Consider the following 16234-nt stretch of genomic DNA (forward strand, 5'->3'; position numbering starts at 1 on the left):
CCCATTTCTGGTTGACAAGGAAGGAGGAAATACACATTGGCCATTGTTCCATGTGATTACAGCTGCTAGAAAATCCACCTGCTTCTCTCCCATCCTAATTGGTACCCATCCCTTGTCCTCTGTCTAATATATTCAGCCATGAGTTTAGGGGATCTCTGAAGGCATAAGTTGTCAGCTAGTCAGAAGCAAGCATTGACAGGGGAATTATGTCTAATCTCCTACATTCAGGGCAGATCATTCCAAAGGGCTTAAAGAATATTTGAAATAAAGAAAGGAACCTTCTCTTTCATAACTGATGGAGAAAAACCATGGCTTGCTTCTCAACAGCTGAAAAGGTTTACCCCTGCATAGCTAGCTAGCACAGCAAAGGCTATCTATATCTCTCCCACAACCACCTGCATCCTTTTCTCTGGGTCAGTGAGTCCCAGCAAAACTTATTTTATCTACTATGTATTTTGGAAAATGGTTTGTCTGCATGTTCTTTGCAGGTTAATCCACCTCTTGATATATTGTCACCAAACTCAGTACAAGGATTTCTTCATAGACAATTTGGATGCCAGGTGCCATTTTGAATCAAGATGATGGACTAAAAACATTACTTTAGTGTGTGACTTTGCCCATTTTTTGAATAGGTTCAGCCACCTCTTGAGATATCATCACCAAACTTGACCTGAGGACTCACGAGGTGTTGGGGGTGGGTGGGTTCTTAGGTTGATGTTTTGAATCAAGATGCCACCAAAATGTGACTTTGGCATGACTTCACCCAATCCTTGGGGTGACAGGTCCAAATTAACAAATTACACTAACCGTTTAAAAAAATCAGATTTATTTTTGTTGTTTGTTTGTTTCTAAAAGTTCCCAGGATGTGCTAGGCCCTCCCTGCTAGTTTAGAATAGTTACATATTGCTTTTCTTAGGAAAAAAAAAGTTCCTAAGTTTCATAGTAATCTTTTATTTCAAAACAAATGTGATCAAGATCTCAACATGTAAAGGGCTGCTATTATTTTTTTAAAAAAAAAAAAAATATTATTGGGTTTTTACATTTTATAAAGACACACACATATAAAAAGACAAAGACAACACATATACATTTTCATACCCTTACTTTCTTTACCCTCTTTCTCGGACTTCCCCCCACCCCCTCTTCATACATCCCAATTCCAATAATTAATTCAGCAAGTTCTTGTCTATCATCTTAAACATATTGTTATTATTTTTAAAACTTAGCTCTTTTTAGTTGTCCACATTTAACTTATCCAATTCTCTTATAAACATTAAATCCTTTTTCTAAGGTCGACCTAACTTCCCTTCCATGAATTTCTCCCATTCTTATACTAATTATAGATCACAATAGCCAAATACAAAAATCATAAAATTTGGAAATTCAATTCTCCCCTCCCTCCCTACCCCGGTCTCCGTCCCTTCCCAAGCAAATGTCCCCAAAAACAGTTCCTAGCCCGGACTCCTCACATCCGAGGCCCTCAACTCTCTGTTAGTCTCTCTCTGCCGATTTTGTTGGTAATCCTTTTTGTTGGTCCTCAGGTCTCGAAGGAGTTCTGTCACAGTCACATCAAATTTTCTTCCATCCGAAATATTTAGAAGCAGTTGCTGCAAAAGGTCAGCTGCTCTCCCATACTCAAAAAGGAAGTCCCAATCATGTTTCTTTATTCTTTTAAATTCCAGTGTTCCAAGTACTCCAGGGACTTCCTTCTTCATCTTTCTCATCTTTCGCAGATTTATAATCCGAAGATCTTCTTCTTTCTTTTCTGACAATATAAATTTCTGGTTGGTATTTTCCGCCTGTACTTTCTCCACTCCTTCTTTCCTCTCCATCGGTTCCAAAGATGTCATTTCTGGTTCAGCCGCAGATTCTTTATCAGTTGAATCCTTTATGCATTCAGCAGAGTTGTTTGTTTTAGAATTCAAGGTCAAAAGTTCTTTGTTCATAGCCGTGCTCTGCTCTTGCAAAATTCCCACGAGAAAAAACATTTTTTCTATCTCTGCCAGTAATTTTCCCTCTGCAGCCATTGTAATGTCTCTAGTTCCCCCTAGGGGGGTTCCAATTACTTAATAGTCCTTTTCCAACAATCCGTCACTTTGTTATTTATTACTACTTTGTTTCCAACCACCTCTATTCAAATGTAACACCTTTAGTTCAGAGAGTTATTAAGTAGCAAAGTTCTTAACTTTAACCGCCCGTTTGACAGCTCCTTTGACAGCTGTCAAACTCCTTATTCTTTTTCCTCCGGCACCCGCACAGGACGCTCCCGGGTTCGGGGGGGGGGTTTACCCAAACACTTCCAAGAGTCCTCCCTTTCTCTCCAGCACAAAAACTTCTTCTGTCAAATTCATGGAAATATCTTTGTCTAACCCCACAAAAACAATAATCTTTCCACCTTAGTTCTCCGGTTCTTGCTTTAAATCATTTGTAGGTAGGGGGGTGCGGACTTCCCTTTAGCGCATCCCCCGATCGTGCCAAATTCCAAGGTAAAGCAAAATTTTTAAAGTCCAAATTCCATTTTACTCACGGGTTGTTTGTTTTCCAGTCCAAATTTTGGGAAAAAAGTCAGCGCTCTCTGGCCATGGCTCGCGGCTTCGCTCAACTGAAGTAGCGGTCTACTCCCAGCACCACGCCACTCTCCGTACCCTCTCCGTAGCATTTAAAAAGGCTCTTCGTGGGTCGGGGAGGGCGCTTAAAGGTGCCCACCGAGTCACCAAGTCCGCAGGCTTCCGCGCCTGCGGTTTCTAAGGGTCCCCGCGTCGCCGGCGCGGTAAGACCCGTCTTCAGCAGAGCCGATTCCCTCCAGAGCTCGGAGGGAATCCGCCATTAACCGATCGCGCTAACCCAGAAGTCCTAAAAGGGCTGCTATTATTGTTGTTAGTATTATTTAATTTTGTTTCCAGTCTTTCGCCATAAAATCCCAAGGGGAGTGACAGCATAAGAAGAGTCTGCAGGATTACGCCAATGCCCCTTTTAGTCCAGAATCCTGTTTTCACCAACCAGATGCAAACCAGATTTCCTGTGGGAAACCTACCAGCAGGACCCAACAGCTCCCTGACCCCTTGTGAGTCCCAGCAACTGGTATTCAGAGAAATAGTGCCCCTCAATGGCAGAGCTTCATGCTCCGGCACCGGGGGTGGAAAGCAGGGGGCTTGCCGTGCCACCTGCAGGGGGCATGGCACGTGTCCCAGGGGCATGGCACGCCATCCGCAGGGGTGTGGTGCACATCTTGGGGCGCTCCCCCCACCCCCTCTTCCTCTGCCAGAGGTGCCCCTGACATTGGAGGCAGAACATAGACATCATGCTAGTTTCATCCTCCATGAATCTGTCTTTTAAAGCCATCCAAGCTGATGGCCAATGCAACTGAAAAATATCAAAATCAGTTAACACAATCTACAGTAGAAAGAAGAGGGTGGGTCCTAAAGCATGTATTTTCCACCCTCAAAGAAAAGAGTAGACATCTACTCTGACTGCCTAGGCTTTGGCAATGGGGCTAATTGCAAGTGAGCTCTGGAAGTACCCATGCACAGAGACACTTAGACAGAACCCAGGGAATCAATGTATTGGTCAGGAGGGGAGAGGCAATGTCTGACAAGTAGTTCTCACCTCCAGACAAATTGTTTAATGACAGATAGAATCCTTGCTGACATATTTTCATACAGGCATTTTTTTAAAAGTACAAAACCTGGAGCACTGAATTTAGGATCTGAAAAATTAGAAATCGAGAGGAACCAAAACTAATGGATTGATCTATCCCTAGAAAAGAACCAATCTCCCTAGCTTTGTAGCTTCTCATTGGCAGAAGATTTTTGATTTGTGGAGCATTCAGTCATGCATGTGTTGTCAATTTGCTGCCAGGCCAGGTATGTGTTAATCTGCAAAAAGCCAAAACAACTTAAGCCTAAAGTGCTTTAAGGACTACCTGAACCCTTTTGTGCCACCTCAATCCCCAAGAGCCTTCGATGGGGCACTTAGAATCATAAAATGGTAGAGTTGGAAGGTACCCCAAAGGTCAAGTATCCCAACCGCCTGCAATGAAGGAACCACAGCCACAGAATCCCAGACAAATGGCCACCCAACTTTTCTTTAAAAACCACCAATGAAGAAGATTCTACCATCTTCTGAGGCAGTCCATTCCACTGTCAAACAGTTATTACTATCATAAATTTCTCCCTATTGTTTAGTTGAGTGTTTCCTGAAGTGGGTGATACCACCCTCTGGAGGGCACTGGAACAGTCCAAGGGTACTGTAGTAGCCTTGGGTACAATTTGGGGGTGCTAAATAAAAATAAGGGGGCCTAGGCCACCTCCTTTCCCAGTTTTGAAAAACCATTTACACATGTTACATCTATTGTGTAATGGCACTTACTGATGTGTCTTATTTACAACATCTTTCTTTACTGTGTGGTAGGACATAGGTACAAGTATAGAAACATAAAAGAGTGTAAATTTGTCACTGCATCGTTCTGTTTGTTTGCTTAAATAAGGTGGATTTCCAGGGGGCACTGAGTATTTTTTTTTCTCCTGAAAAGGGGGTGGTAGGCTTTCAGAACCCCATTATGATAATGATAATACAAAAAAAAGGAAGAAGAATCTTAGGACAGTGTGATTTGAGGCAGAAGTATATTTACACTGTGAATTGTTTGTCAAGGACCCACAGAGAGAGGAAGGGGAGGGAGGGAGGGAGGGAGGGAGAGAAAGATGCCTGTGCAGTCATTTTCGGGAGCAAACTGATTCTCCCCTACCTTTTGTTCCTTAATTTAAAGCTGTAGCTTCTGAAATCCAGGCTAATATTGACATTGTCCTAAGCTTTCTCTTCTTTCCTCAGTCATAAAGACCTTGAGCAATGTCCTTGTTTACTTCACTTTAAGCAGAAAAGAAGATCAGCCACTGGATCAGATCAAAGACCCATTCAGAGCAGCAACATGATCTCAGAGCACCCCAGCAGATGCTTCTTACTGGGACGCCCACAAACAGACCATGGATGCCACAGCACTAAATACCAGATGATGAGAGCTGAGGTGTTGAGCTGGTTAATTCATTGGATTATTCCACTGAACACATTTTGATTAATTTGATTAGCAGATTAGAAGGTGATTAATAATAATAAATAATAATAATAATAATAATAATAATAATAATAATAATAGTACTTATTAAAGGGGGAAGGCTGTGGGTGGCAACAGTCATTTTGGAAGAAGAATTCTACATTTTAGAAGAGGCATTCTCCTTTTCTAATTCATTGTGTTATTTATTTATTTATTTATTTATTTATTTATTTCACAAATTAATACAGCACTGGATTATAATAAAACCTCAGAGTTGTTTACAAAAAGAATATCAGTTACAAGCATTATAAAATAACTATTTAAAACATTCAAAGCTATTTAAAATCAACAATAAGTTAAAAAGCAGATCAAAACACAGTAAAACACTTCTTTTCAAAAACCTATTTGCTGTAATGAACAAATACACACTGCCCTTGGGGAAAGTCATATATTTTTGTTTGTTTGTTGTTTATTTCCTGTACAATGTCTCAGGAAGCAACTCTGTTTCCACAAAGCACCTGAATAGGGAACCATTGGTTACCTCCCATGAAACAGGAGTGTGGCAGCCATATTGTTGGTAGGGATGGGGACCACGTCTACTCCAGGCCTATGGCTACATACCCCTCACCAAAAAAATAATAATAATCTTATTCCCTCTTCCTTTTACTAGGCATAGACGATATAGAACCTTGAATAAATAAAGGAGCCTGTCTTACTCTCTCTCTGCTTCCCATTTATTATTGTTAGTAATACACAATTCAACTCATTTTTGTTTCATTTTCAGCAAGTCATGGATTGACCCAGGAGAGGGGGGCATTTATGGGTTTTGGCACCACCCATGAGGCAGGAACCAGGGCAGAGGAAAGGTCAGAGCACTCAGAGATGGAGAAGGGCATGCAGGTCATATCAGAGGTGGAGGAAGAGACTGTTCAGGTGAGGGATGGGCCAGTGGATGTAGCTTCTGAAATGGTATCCTTATGGCAGGGAAAGGGGACCTCTGGACCTCTGGACCTCCAGGTGCTGTTGCACTACAATTCCCATCATACTTGACCACTAACCATGCTGGCTGGGGCTGATGGGAGGCAAAGTGAAAGGCACCATGTTCTTCTTCCCCCTCTTAAAGATTCCACACCACATACACAGATAATTTCCCCAAGGATAAAAGCTAAATTCTGTTATTAGGGTCATCCAACCAGAACATTCCCCTGTCCCCCATCCACTGACCCTGCACATCCTCCAGAATTTTACTGATCAGAATAGTGACACCTTGGTAGCATTCCTATTACCATGCCAAGGTCTCTACCCTGCACCCTGAAATATCATTATACACATTGCTGAAGGCTCTACTCTGCCTTGTACATTGATATACACAGCAATAGGCTGCATCCCATGAAATTATAAGCCGAAAGCGTGTTTGTCATCAGAGTAAAGATATACTATGGAGGAGTGAGTGATAATATGGTATCAACAGTTCAAAAATATACCTCAGCAGCTGGGTGTGCAAAACAGTAGCTTCCCACTAAAAGTTCATGTTCACGTTTTTATATCCATGCTAGAAACAGGGAGCCATTCCCCTCCACACACACACACACACACACTAGGGATTATGGGGAGGGTGCTGAGCCATGGAGGATAAGCAACAGCAGGAGGTAGTGCCCACTGGACTGGTGGGGCAGAAAGCATCTCTAGATAAAGCCAGAGCATATGACAGGCAGATAGCTCTGCCTATCCTCTCCATCCTCTTCCCTGCTGAGTTCTGCAAGTGGGATAACACAGAGACTGAGGAGGAGGAAGCTGGCAGGCAGTGCTCCCCCCTTGACAGGTTGTAAACCAGAAAGCAGGCAGGTGGGGTCAAGTTGAGGGCTCACAGAGGTTGGTGGGGCCATGCTCCATCTGCCCAAATGGACTAGCCCCCACTGAAAACCTATAAACGGCATCCCCAAAGGCAAAGAAATGGGGAGGGAAAGAAACATAAATTCAACCGAGTCAAGGAATAGAGACTGCCCCCAGTAAATAAGGACATTTGTAGTGCATCACATTGCTTCCCAGATGGAAATTATTCAAGGCTCAATAAAGTAACCCTTCATAACATTTGTTCTCGAACATTGCCTTCACTTGGTGCAGGGAGGGCCCTACAATGAGGCAAAGTGAGGCATCTGCCTCAGTTGGCAGATGCTGAGGGGCAGAGAGTGGATGGAGATGAGAGTGGCCTGACTTGTACACTTTATGTTTTCCTGCTGCCCTCAACTGCAGTGGAAGTCACAGTCCTTTCACCAGTATTGGAGTACAATTCCACTACCTATCCAGTTGCTTTCTGCATGTGCCTTGGTGGAGCGTACCATCTTGTCCTTTGCCTCAGCCAGCAAAGCATCGGCCCTGACTTGGTGGCTGGCTCACGGCAACAGAAATATTGAGATATGGCCCTAGCCTGCTAACATTAACCTACTAACATTAGCTTCAGTTCTTCCTTGTCCATGTTTAGCCATTAAGCAAGGCTGACCGCAGCTGTCTCAAGAATATATGCCGGTTCAACTCAGAGTCCTTCCACACCAAATAGGTGTTCCTCCGCAAGTAGCGGAACAGGCCCAACTTCCGCTGCAGAACTGCTTTGTCCGTCCCATCTAGAACAACCCAGATCATACTGGCTTTGCTGTCCAGCAGCTGCCAAGACTGAGCTACCTCGAGCTCAAAATTACACCATCGGCTCTCCAGGAAGTGACTAGAGACAACAGTGATGACTTTCCGGCTGCTCTGAAAGCCTTTTTTGATAATGTTGGTGATGACAGGTACTCCAGGGATGAAATCACGATAGAAGAAGCAGAGGCGGAAGCTAGGCACTCCCTTTTCTAGAGTTTCCTCCAGCTCCCGTCTCACCCACTCCTGGTCTCTGCTGGAGTAAATGACAAAGGCATCGTAGACATTGTCCTCCTCAGCAGAGCGACGGTGTCCACCAAGCAACACTGCCAAATAATACAGGTGAAAATAGTACTTATAAACCAGAATCAAAGATAAGACTAGAACCACAGAAATGGTCACTGAGATAGCCACTGTGGCTGTACTGACACGGCAAGAAGCTAGGTCTAAATTCATCAGACGGGCATCTCTTAAGTGCTTGGGGCTGTGGCAGGTCATGTTTTCAACATGCCGGAGGAGGTTCCTGTTCTCTTTGGTCCACTGCAAGAAATGCAAGTTCTCACAGGAGCAATCAAAAAGATTCTGAGAGAGGTCCAGATTCTTCAGGCTGCTGGGCAAATTCTGTAGATCCTTCTCTGTTAAAACAGACAACTGGTTGCTATGGAAATCCAGGATAGTGAGGGCTTGGAGGTGGACATAGGCCTCTGGATGGAGGCCCAGGAGCTTGTTATGACTGATGTTCAGTTCGCGGAGCTCATGGAGGCTGGCCAGGCTGTTAAGGGAGAGATATTGCAGCCGACAATTGGAAATGTCCAAGATTTGCAGACTGCTGAGGTTCTTTAAGGTGTTAAGCAACTTATTGTTTTCAAAGGTGTTGCCAGCCATTTTCAGCACTTGCAGACTTTTCAACCCACAAAATGTACATTCTGACTGAATATTTGTGTGGGTGTGTGAAATATCAAGGTAGATGAGATTTGGAAGGCACAGAAAAACAGGGACCTCTCCTGCTCCACTGAGTGTGGTATGTTGTAAATCCATCATTTCCAGTTTGGGGAGGCCATAGCACTCAGGCTCTAAACTGATTCTAACATTGAAGCTAAGATTCAAATACTTCAAGTTCGGAACCCCTTTTCTGAGGCAGAGCCAGCAAAGGTCAGCAGTAAGCGCATTCTGACTGAGATCCAGGGTCTCGAGCTTCTGCAGTCCCTGAAAGTCCTCCTTAAATTCAACAAGCTGTTTGGTGCGGGTGATGTGAAGTGATCTTAGCTCCTTTAAGGAAGACAACCTCACTGAAGGCACCTGTCTAAATCTGGAGTCCCTGAATTCAAGATGGCGTATGCTTGAGCTTTCTGGGAAATTTGACACGTCTTTTATGTAGGTATCTACCAGTCGTATAGTGGAGAAGTTGTTCAAGCAAAGAGAGAGGTCATCTGTACTATCAACATCACCATTAGTGCAGATGAGAGTTATCTCCTGCAAGCGCATATGACATAGGGCATCCAAGATACCTTTACTGAAAGTCTGCAGCTTCTTAATGTTCCTATATTCTCCTAACACTAAACTGTTGGCATATAAACCAGTCAGATTCTGAAGGCTGGCTTGCATAATGGTGCTACTCTCAAAGCAGCCTCTCAAAGATAGTTTCTGAAGGTGAAGTCCTGCAATGGCATTTACCTCAATATGTTTTATGTCATTCTTAGATAGCACAAGTGTGAGGTTCTGGCTTGACAATGCATCCAAATCTCCTACCGAAATGGAAGATATCTTGTTTGCTTGGAGGTTCAAAAACTTTAGAAATAGTAGGCGGGAAAAATATTCAGGAAGCTTCAATGAATCAATGTAGTTGTTTCCCAGATTCAGTTCTTGGAGAGATGTCAATTGTCCAATGGGCAGGTTTTCCAGGGAGTATAGTTCAGTTTGTACAGCTACCAGTCTTTTCAAGGATGTCAAATCATGAAAAGCTCTTGCACCCAGGAAATGGAGAGGATTGGCAGTCAGGATCAAGACAGAAAGGTTACATAGACCAGCAAAGGCATTGTCTTCGATATTCTGGATGTTGCATCTATTGTTGGGGAAAAAAGAAGAGAATCTGAAAACAGGGGGCTACTCATGGGCTCCATGCAGCCATCAACCTCTTTAAGCTCATGGGCACATTTGGACTTTTGGGGAAATGCTGAGGCTGTCATTCCCTCTGGTTCCATCTCTTAACCTTCCACAAACAGAGAAAATGTGTATGTGTATGTGTACACCCCCCCTTCACTATTCCAAAGTATCTGGGCAAAATTCAGATCCATCAGAATGAATCTGAACCTTGAAAAACTCATAGAGCTGAAAGAGCAACTAGGAAATTATGTCATTCTTCCAAATTCATTTCTTTGTACTTTTCAAGGGAGATAAGGGTAATCCCTGTCACTACTCATGACCAAGGAGGCAGTGATTGGAGGTGGGGGTGTAAAATATTCTGCATCAACAGACGTATAATGTCTAGATCAGCTGACATCATAGTCCTGCTCTATTCAGCCTTGGTCAGAACAAGCTGGAATACTGTGTACAGTTTTGGGTGCCACAATTTAAGAAGGATATTGATAAGCTGAAAATTCTGCAGAGGAGGGCAACCAAGATGGTCAAGGGTCTGGAAACCGAGCCTTATGAAGGAGAAGAGTGAGAGGAGATATGATAAGGTAAAGGTAAAGGTACCCCTGCCCGTACGGGCCAGTCTTGACAGACTCTGGGGTTGTGCGCCCATCTCACTTAAGAGGCCAGGGGCCAGCGCTGTCCGGAGACACTTCCGGGTCACGTGGCCAGCGTGACATCGCTGCTCTGGCCAGAGCCAGAGCCGCACACGGAAACGCCGTTTACCTTCCCGCTGGTAAGCGGTCCCTATTTATCTACTTGCACCCGGAGGTGCTTTCGAACTGCTAGGTTGGCAGGCGCTGGGACCGAGCAGCGGGAGCGCACCCCACCGCAGGGATTCGAACCGCCGACCTTTCGATCGGCAAGCCCTAGGCACTGAGGCTCTAACCCACAGCGCCACCTGCGTCCCGAGGAGATATGATAGCCATCTTCAAATATCTAAAGAGCTGTCCCAAGGAAGACGGAGCACAAAATGAGGGTTGTCTGTACAAGCAGGCCACCATTTTATTGCACCATTTAATTTTATGTAGGGTTGGGCAGGACCCCCAGGATCATCTAGTGACTAGTCCAAACCCTTGCAATTCAGGAAAACTCCAAAGGGAACTCCTTTCGATCACTGCCTTTTCCTCTGCAAGGCTATGCATGGGATTAATCCAGAGGCTGCAGCTGCAGGGAAACCAACTGCCAACATTTAACACCTGGCTTGGGGGATTTGCACTGGCTGCCATTTGGCTACTGGGCCAAGTTCAAGGTGTTGGTAGTAATGTATGATGCCTTATACAGCCCAGGACCAGGTCACTTGAGAGGTTGCCTTATCCCTTATCTGCCCAGCAGATCAGGACTGTTTGTGGGATAATTGAGCTTTCAAACTCAAAAAATCTCAGAAGCCCCCTCAAACAATAAGTTTTGTTGGTTGAAGCAGTGCTCATAATGATGTAGCATTATTCCAGATGCATTGTTGTGGTGGGGAGTGGGATTATTAGTAATAACAATACCCACCAATCTGGTTGGATTTGCCCAGCCACTCTTGGTGGCTTACAGCATATATTGAAACATAGCAAGCTGGTCCCCACTGGCCTGTGGGAGCATCCAATTTTTCCCTTCTATTATGCTCCTGAGATTGAGCTAATGGTTGAAAACTAGCCACGGCTTGTAGTAGTAGCAAATACAGGATCTTGGAGGAGGTTGAATTCCTGTGCCACCACCAGGATTATATACTACCACACACACCAGAAATTAGTGGAATTTACACTCACCACAAAGATAAGGCAAGCCCTTGTTTGTCCTGCTCACATACACCCCAACCAACTGTAAGGAGGAGCCCAGTCAGATAAGCAGGGTAGGTAAAGATAAAGGTACTCTTGACCATTAGGTCCAGTTGCGGACGACTTTCAGGTTGCGTGCTTATCTCGCTCTGTAGGCGGAGGGAGCTGGCGTACAGCTTCCGGGTCATGTGGCCAGCATGACTAAGCTGCTTCTGGCAAAACCAGAGCAGAGCATGGAAATGCTGTTTACCTTCCCACCGGAGTGGTACCTATTTATCTACTTGCACTTTGACGTGCTTCCGAACTGGTAGGTTGGCAGGATCAGGGAACAAGCAATGGGGGCTCACCCTGTCGTGGGGATTCAAACCATCAACTTTCTGATTGGCAAGCCCTAGGCTCTGTGGTTTATTATATCATAAATCATAATTCATAAATCATGATTCATAAAAAGTAATTCATAAATCATAACTCATAATTCATAAACGCAATTCACAATTCACAATTTATAAATTATAAATCATGAATATCAAAAATATCATAAATACCATGATTCATGAATCAGGACTCAGGACTCAGGAACCATAAATAAACCACAATTCATAATTCTTAATTCATAATTCATAAATATCATGAATCATGTCATAAAATAATTCATAATTCATAAATATCAGCAATAGTACATCATGATTCATGATTCATGATTCATAATTCATAATTCATAATTCATAATTCATAATTCATAATTCATAAATACAATGATTCATAAATCATGGATCGTGATTCGTAATTCGTAATTCATAAATATCGTGAATCCTAAATCATGGATCGTGATTCGTAATTCATGATTCATAAATATCGTGAATCCTAAATAATGGATCGTGATTCGTAATTCATGATTCATAAATATCCTGAATCCTAAATCATGGATCGTGATTCGTAATTCATGATTCATAAATATCGTGAATCCTAAATCATGGATCGTGATTCGTAATTCATGATTCTTAAATATCCTGAATCCTAAATCATGGATCGTGATTCGTAATTCATGATTCATAAATATCGTGAATCCTAAATCATGGATCGTGATTCGTAATTCATGATTCATAAATATACTGAATCCTAAATCATGGATCGTGATTCGTAATTCATGATTCATAAATATCGTGAATCCTAAATCATGGATCGTGATTCGTAATTTATGATTCATAAATATCGTGAATCCTAAATCATGGATCGTGATTCGTAATTCATGATTCATAAATATCCTGAATCCTAAATCATGGATCGTGATTCGTAATTCATGATTCTTAAATATCGTGAATCCTAAATCATGAATCGTGATTCGTAATTCATGATTTATAAATATCCTGAATCCTAAATCATGGATCGTGTTTCGTAATTCATGATTCATAAATATCCTGAATCCTAAATCATGGATCATGATTCGTAATTCATGATTCTTAAATATCGTGAATCCTAAATCATGAATCGTGATTCGTAATTCATGATTTATAAATATCGTGAATCCTAAATCATGGATCAGTGATTCGTAATTCATGATTCATAAATATCGTGAATCCTAAATCATGGATCGTGATTCGTAATTCATGATTCATAAATATCCTGAATCCTAAATCATGGATCAGTGATTCGTAATTCATGATTCATAAATATTGTGAATCCTAAATCATGGATCATGATTTGTAATTCATGATTCTTAAATATCGTGAATCCTAAATCATGAATCGTGATTCGTAATTCATGATTTATAAATATCCTGAATCCTAAATCATGGATCGTGTTTCGTAATTCATGATTCATAAATATCCTGAATCCTAAATCATGGATCGTGATTCGTAATTCATAATTCATAAATATCGTGAATCCTAAAATCATGTATCGTGATTTCTTATTCATAATTCATAAATATCGTGAATCCTAAATCATGGATCATGATTCATGATTCATAATTCATAAATATCAGGAATCAAAAATCACAAGTATCATGAATTGCAAATCATGAATCATAATTCATAATTCATAAATATCATGAATATAAATCGTGAATCATAAATCATGATTCATGATTCGTAATTCATAAATATCATAAACACCGTGTTTTTCCGGCCAAGGGCTATATTCCTTTCCCGGCAACCTTCAAGTGGTGGATTAAGTGATGAATGCAGAAGTCGGGAGAGCAGATGAATGTGAATTTTACCTTCTGCACAGTAGGCCTGTTTCTATACATTCACATGCCTCTTGCTTCCATCCAAGCAAGCAAGAAGCATTATAAAAGCTTAAGCACAATTTGCAGCTATACAAAAAACTTCTGGAGGGTGGAAAGCAGGGTCATGGGAAGAGTCCCAAGAACCATACAGACATGCCTGGAGACCCCCATCCCAGTAGCTTTATGTAGCAGATGCTGTAATGTTTGCACCATCTGTTACATTTGCACTAGCTTTGCATCTGTTGTCATTGGCTCTCAACATGACATGAAGCCAATTGGGCCAGTGGTCTCAGCAATAAAAATACACTACTTTACCTAGTGAGGTCCAGAAACTTCAGTGCGAAGAGTGGTGAGAAATAATTTGAGGTGATGATTCCCAGTGGGTTGAAGCTGAGATCCAGGCTCTGGGCGGAATTTGGAATATCTGGTGGAATAGCACTGAGGTTCAGCTCCATGCATTTGTAAGTGATACCTGGGATCACCTGAAACATGAACAGGTCATTTGAATAAAACTGTGTTTATAAAGATGCTACAGAGAATGAGGAAGACATGCCTAATTGTTAGGAATGACCAAGCAACAATCTGCACAACAGTGGTCAGTGGGACAAGACTTACTACTTTACCTTCTGTCACAGCCATCACAATGACTTAACCAAGAGGGAGAGGGGAAGGGCAAGGCAGTAAAGCACTGGGGCAGAAGAAGTGCTACAAACACATCATAGATTTAAAGACATTTAAAACACATGACTTCCCCTGGAAAATTATGGGGGGAAAAGTTTAGCCTTCACAGAGCTACAATTCCCACCACCCTTAACAAACTAGTGTTCTGCAGGGGAAGTCATGTGCTTTACATCAGGCGCGCTGAGCTGGGCCCCACATGGGAGAGTTGTCATGTATGCATGATGTCACACGCACAAGACGATGCCCCCCATAAGGACACACCTGCCGGGACATGTAGGTGCCTGCCAGGATGCTCTGGTGACTGAGGCGGGTGTGTGTGGAGGGCATAAATCACCTGTCACCCCTACCCAGTGCTCACCCAAGGGTGACAGGGGATGGCATTCCCCTCAATATTGGGGGGGGGTTCTGCCCCCTGCCTCAAAATATTGAGGGGGCTGAAGCCCCATACCCGGCACCCCAGCTTGGAATGTACTTTAAATGTCGTATGCACAGCCTTGCTATTTCACTACAACCAGAATGAATCTGTGCTTTCTTTGGCCCCTTAGAATCCTCACTGATGGGCACTAGGAGAAACTGGGTACAAGAAGGCTTTAATATTTGCATAAACACACACACACCTGTTTCCAACCACTTTGCTTTACAAAAGAAAAAAACCCTAGCACTCTGAGTCAAGAGATTCAGAGATATTGGCAGGAGGAGAGAAAAGGTTCCAGAGGAAGGCTCAGTGGCAAAATACCTGCTTTGCATTCATGGAATCATAGAAATACAGAGTTAGAAAGAACTCAAAGTGCCATCTAGTCCAATCCCCAAGCAATGCAGAAAGTTCTAAATTCAATCCCTGACATCTCCAGGTAGGACTGGGCAAGATTCCTTCCCTGAAATCCTGGAGACCTCCTGCCAGTCAATGTGGAAATTACTGAGTTAGATTGATCAGAGTGGTCTGAGTCAGTACAAGCCAGCTTCCTACACCTCTATTTCACAGAGGCAAACCAGTACATTATGCTTTTGTGCATGCACACCCCAAGTCATGGTGCCTAGAGTATCTAAGCGCAGCTGTGTTGTTCCGACAGCTGAGGCTGAAAAACCTACAGGTGCTTATCTCTCTTCTAATCACAGTAAGAACACTAGGACAATTGACATTAAAAATCAACTGCTTCACTCTGCCTAATGGCTGGCACTGTCCAGAAGAAACATCAGCTCATATTTCAAAAGCACACCTACCTCCAAGCAGGGGTTGAGGCTTCTGATTATCATCTGGGACTGGAAAAACACAGCCAAAGAGAATGTGATGATCAGTGAAGGGCAGAGGCAACCATTCCTGGGCATCTTCCAGTGGAAAGAAAGAAACACACAGTTTGAAGAGAGAGAAAAAACAACATTAACAAAAGGAGCGTTGCATCGCCACACGAGGCCTAGTAATAGCCATGAAGGGTAGAGAGCTGCGTCTAGAGAGACGCACTGGAAGAAGGAAGTGAAATTGAAAACAGAACAGCCCGGTGGTGTTCTCTTAGGCAGGGTTCGTGTTGCTGGTAAATGAAGTTAGGAAGGCATGATGACCACAGAATGCCAAGAGGAAGTTGCGTTTTACCATGTGATTTCCCCTTAGCTGATTAGACAGTGGGTTAAGCTACACATTCTATGGAGTTCTGTCATTCTGTCCTCCACAGTTGTAGGCGGTGCTTCTGAATACCAGGAAAGGAGTGAGCTCTTGTGCTTGAATGCTGTTTGCCCACAGACTTGGCCTCT

General features: G+C 42.9%; 1 protein-coding gene across 1 annotated transcript; it reads right to left on the minus strand.

Moving 5' to 3' along the window:
• Positions 1–6206: 6206 nt before the first annotated feature.
• TLR4 (toll like receptor 4) lies at positions 6207–16006 on the minus strand. The gene is given in 4 exon segments (XM_079961816.1): positions 6207–7528; positions 7531–9743; positions 14123–14289; positions 15710–16006. Coding segments are annotated over 4 exon segments (2529 nt in total). The 5' UTR covers positions 15815–16006; the 3' UTR covers positions 6207–7484.
• Positions 16007–16234: the final 228 nt, after the last annotated feature.

This window comes from Podarcis cretensis, assembly GCF_951804945.1.
Source record: "Podarcis cretensis genome assembly, chromosome: Z".
NCBI lineage: Eukaryota > Metazoa > Chordata > Lepidosauria > Squamata > Lacertidae > Podarcis > Podarcis cretensis.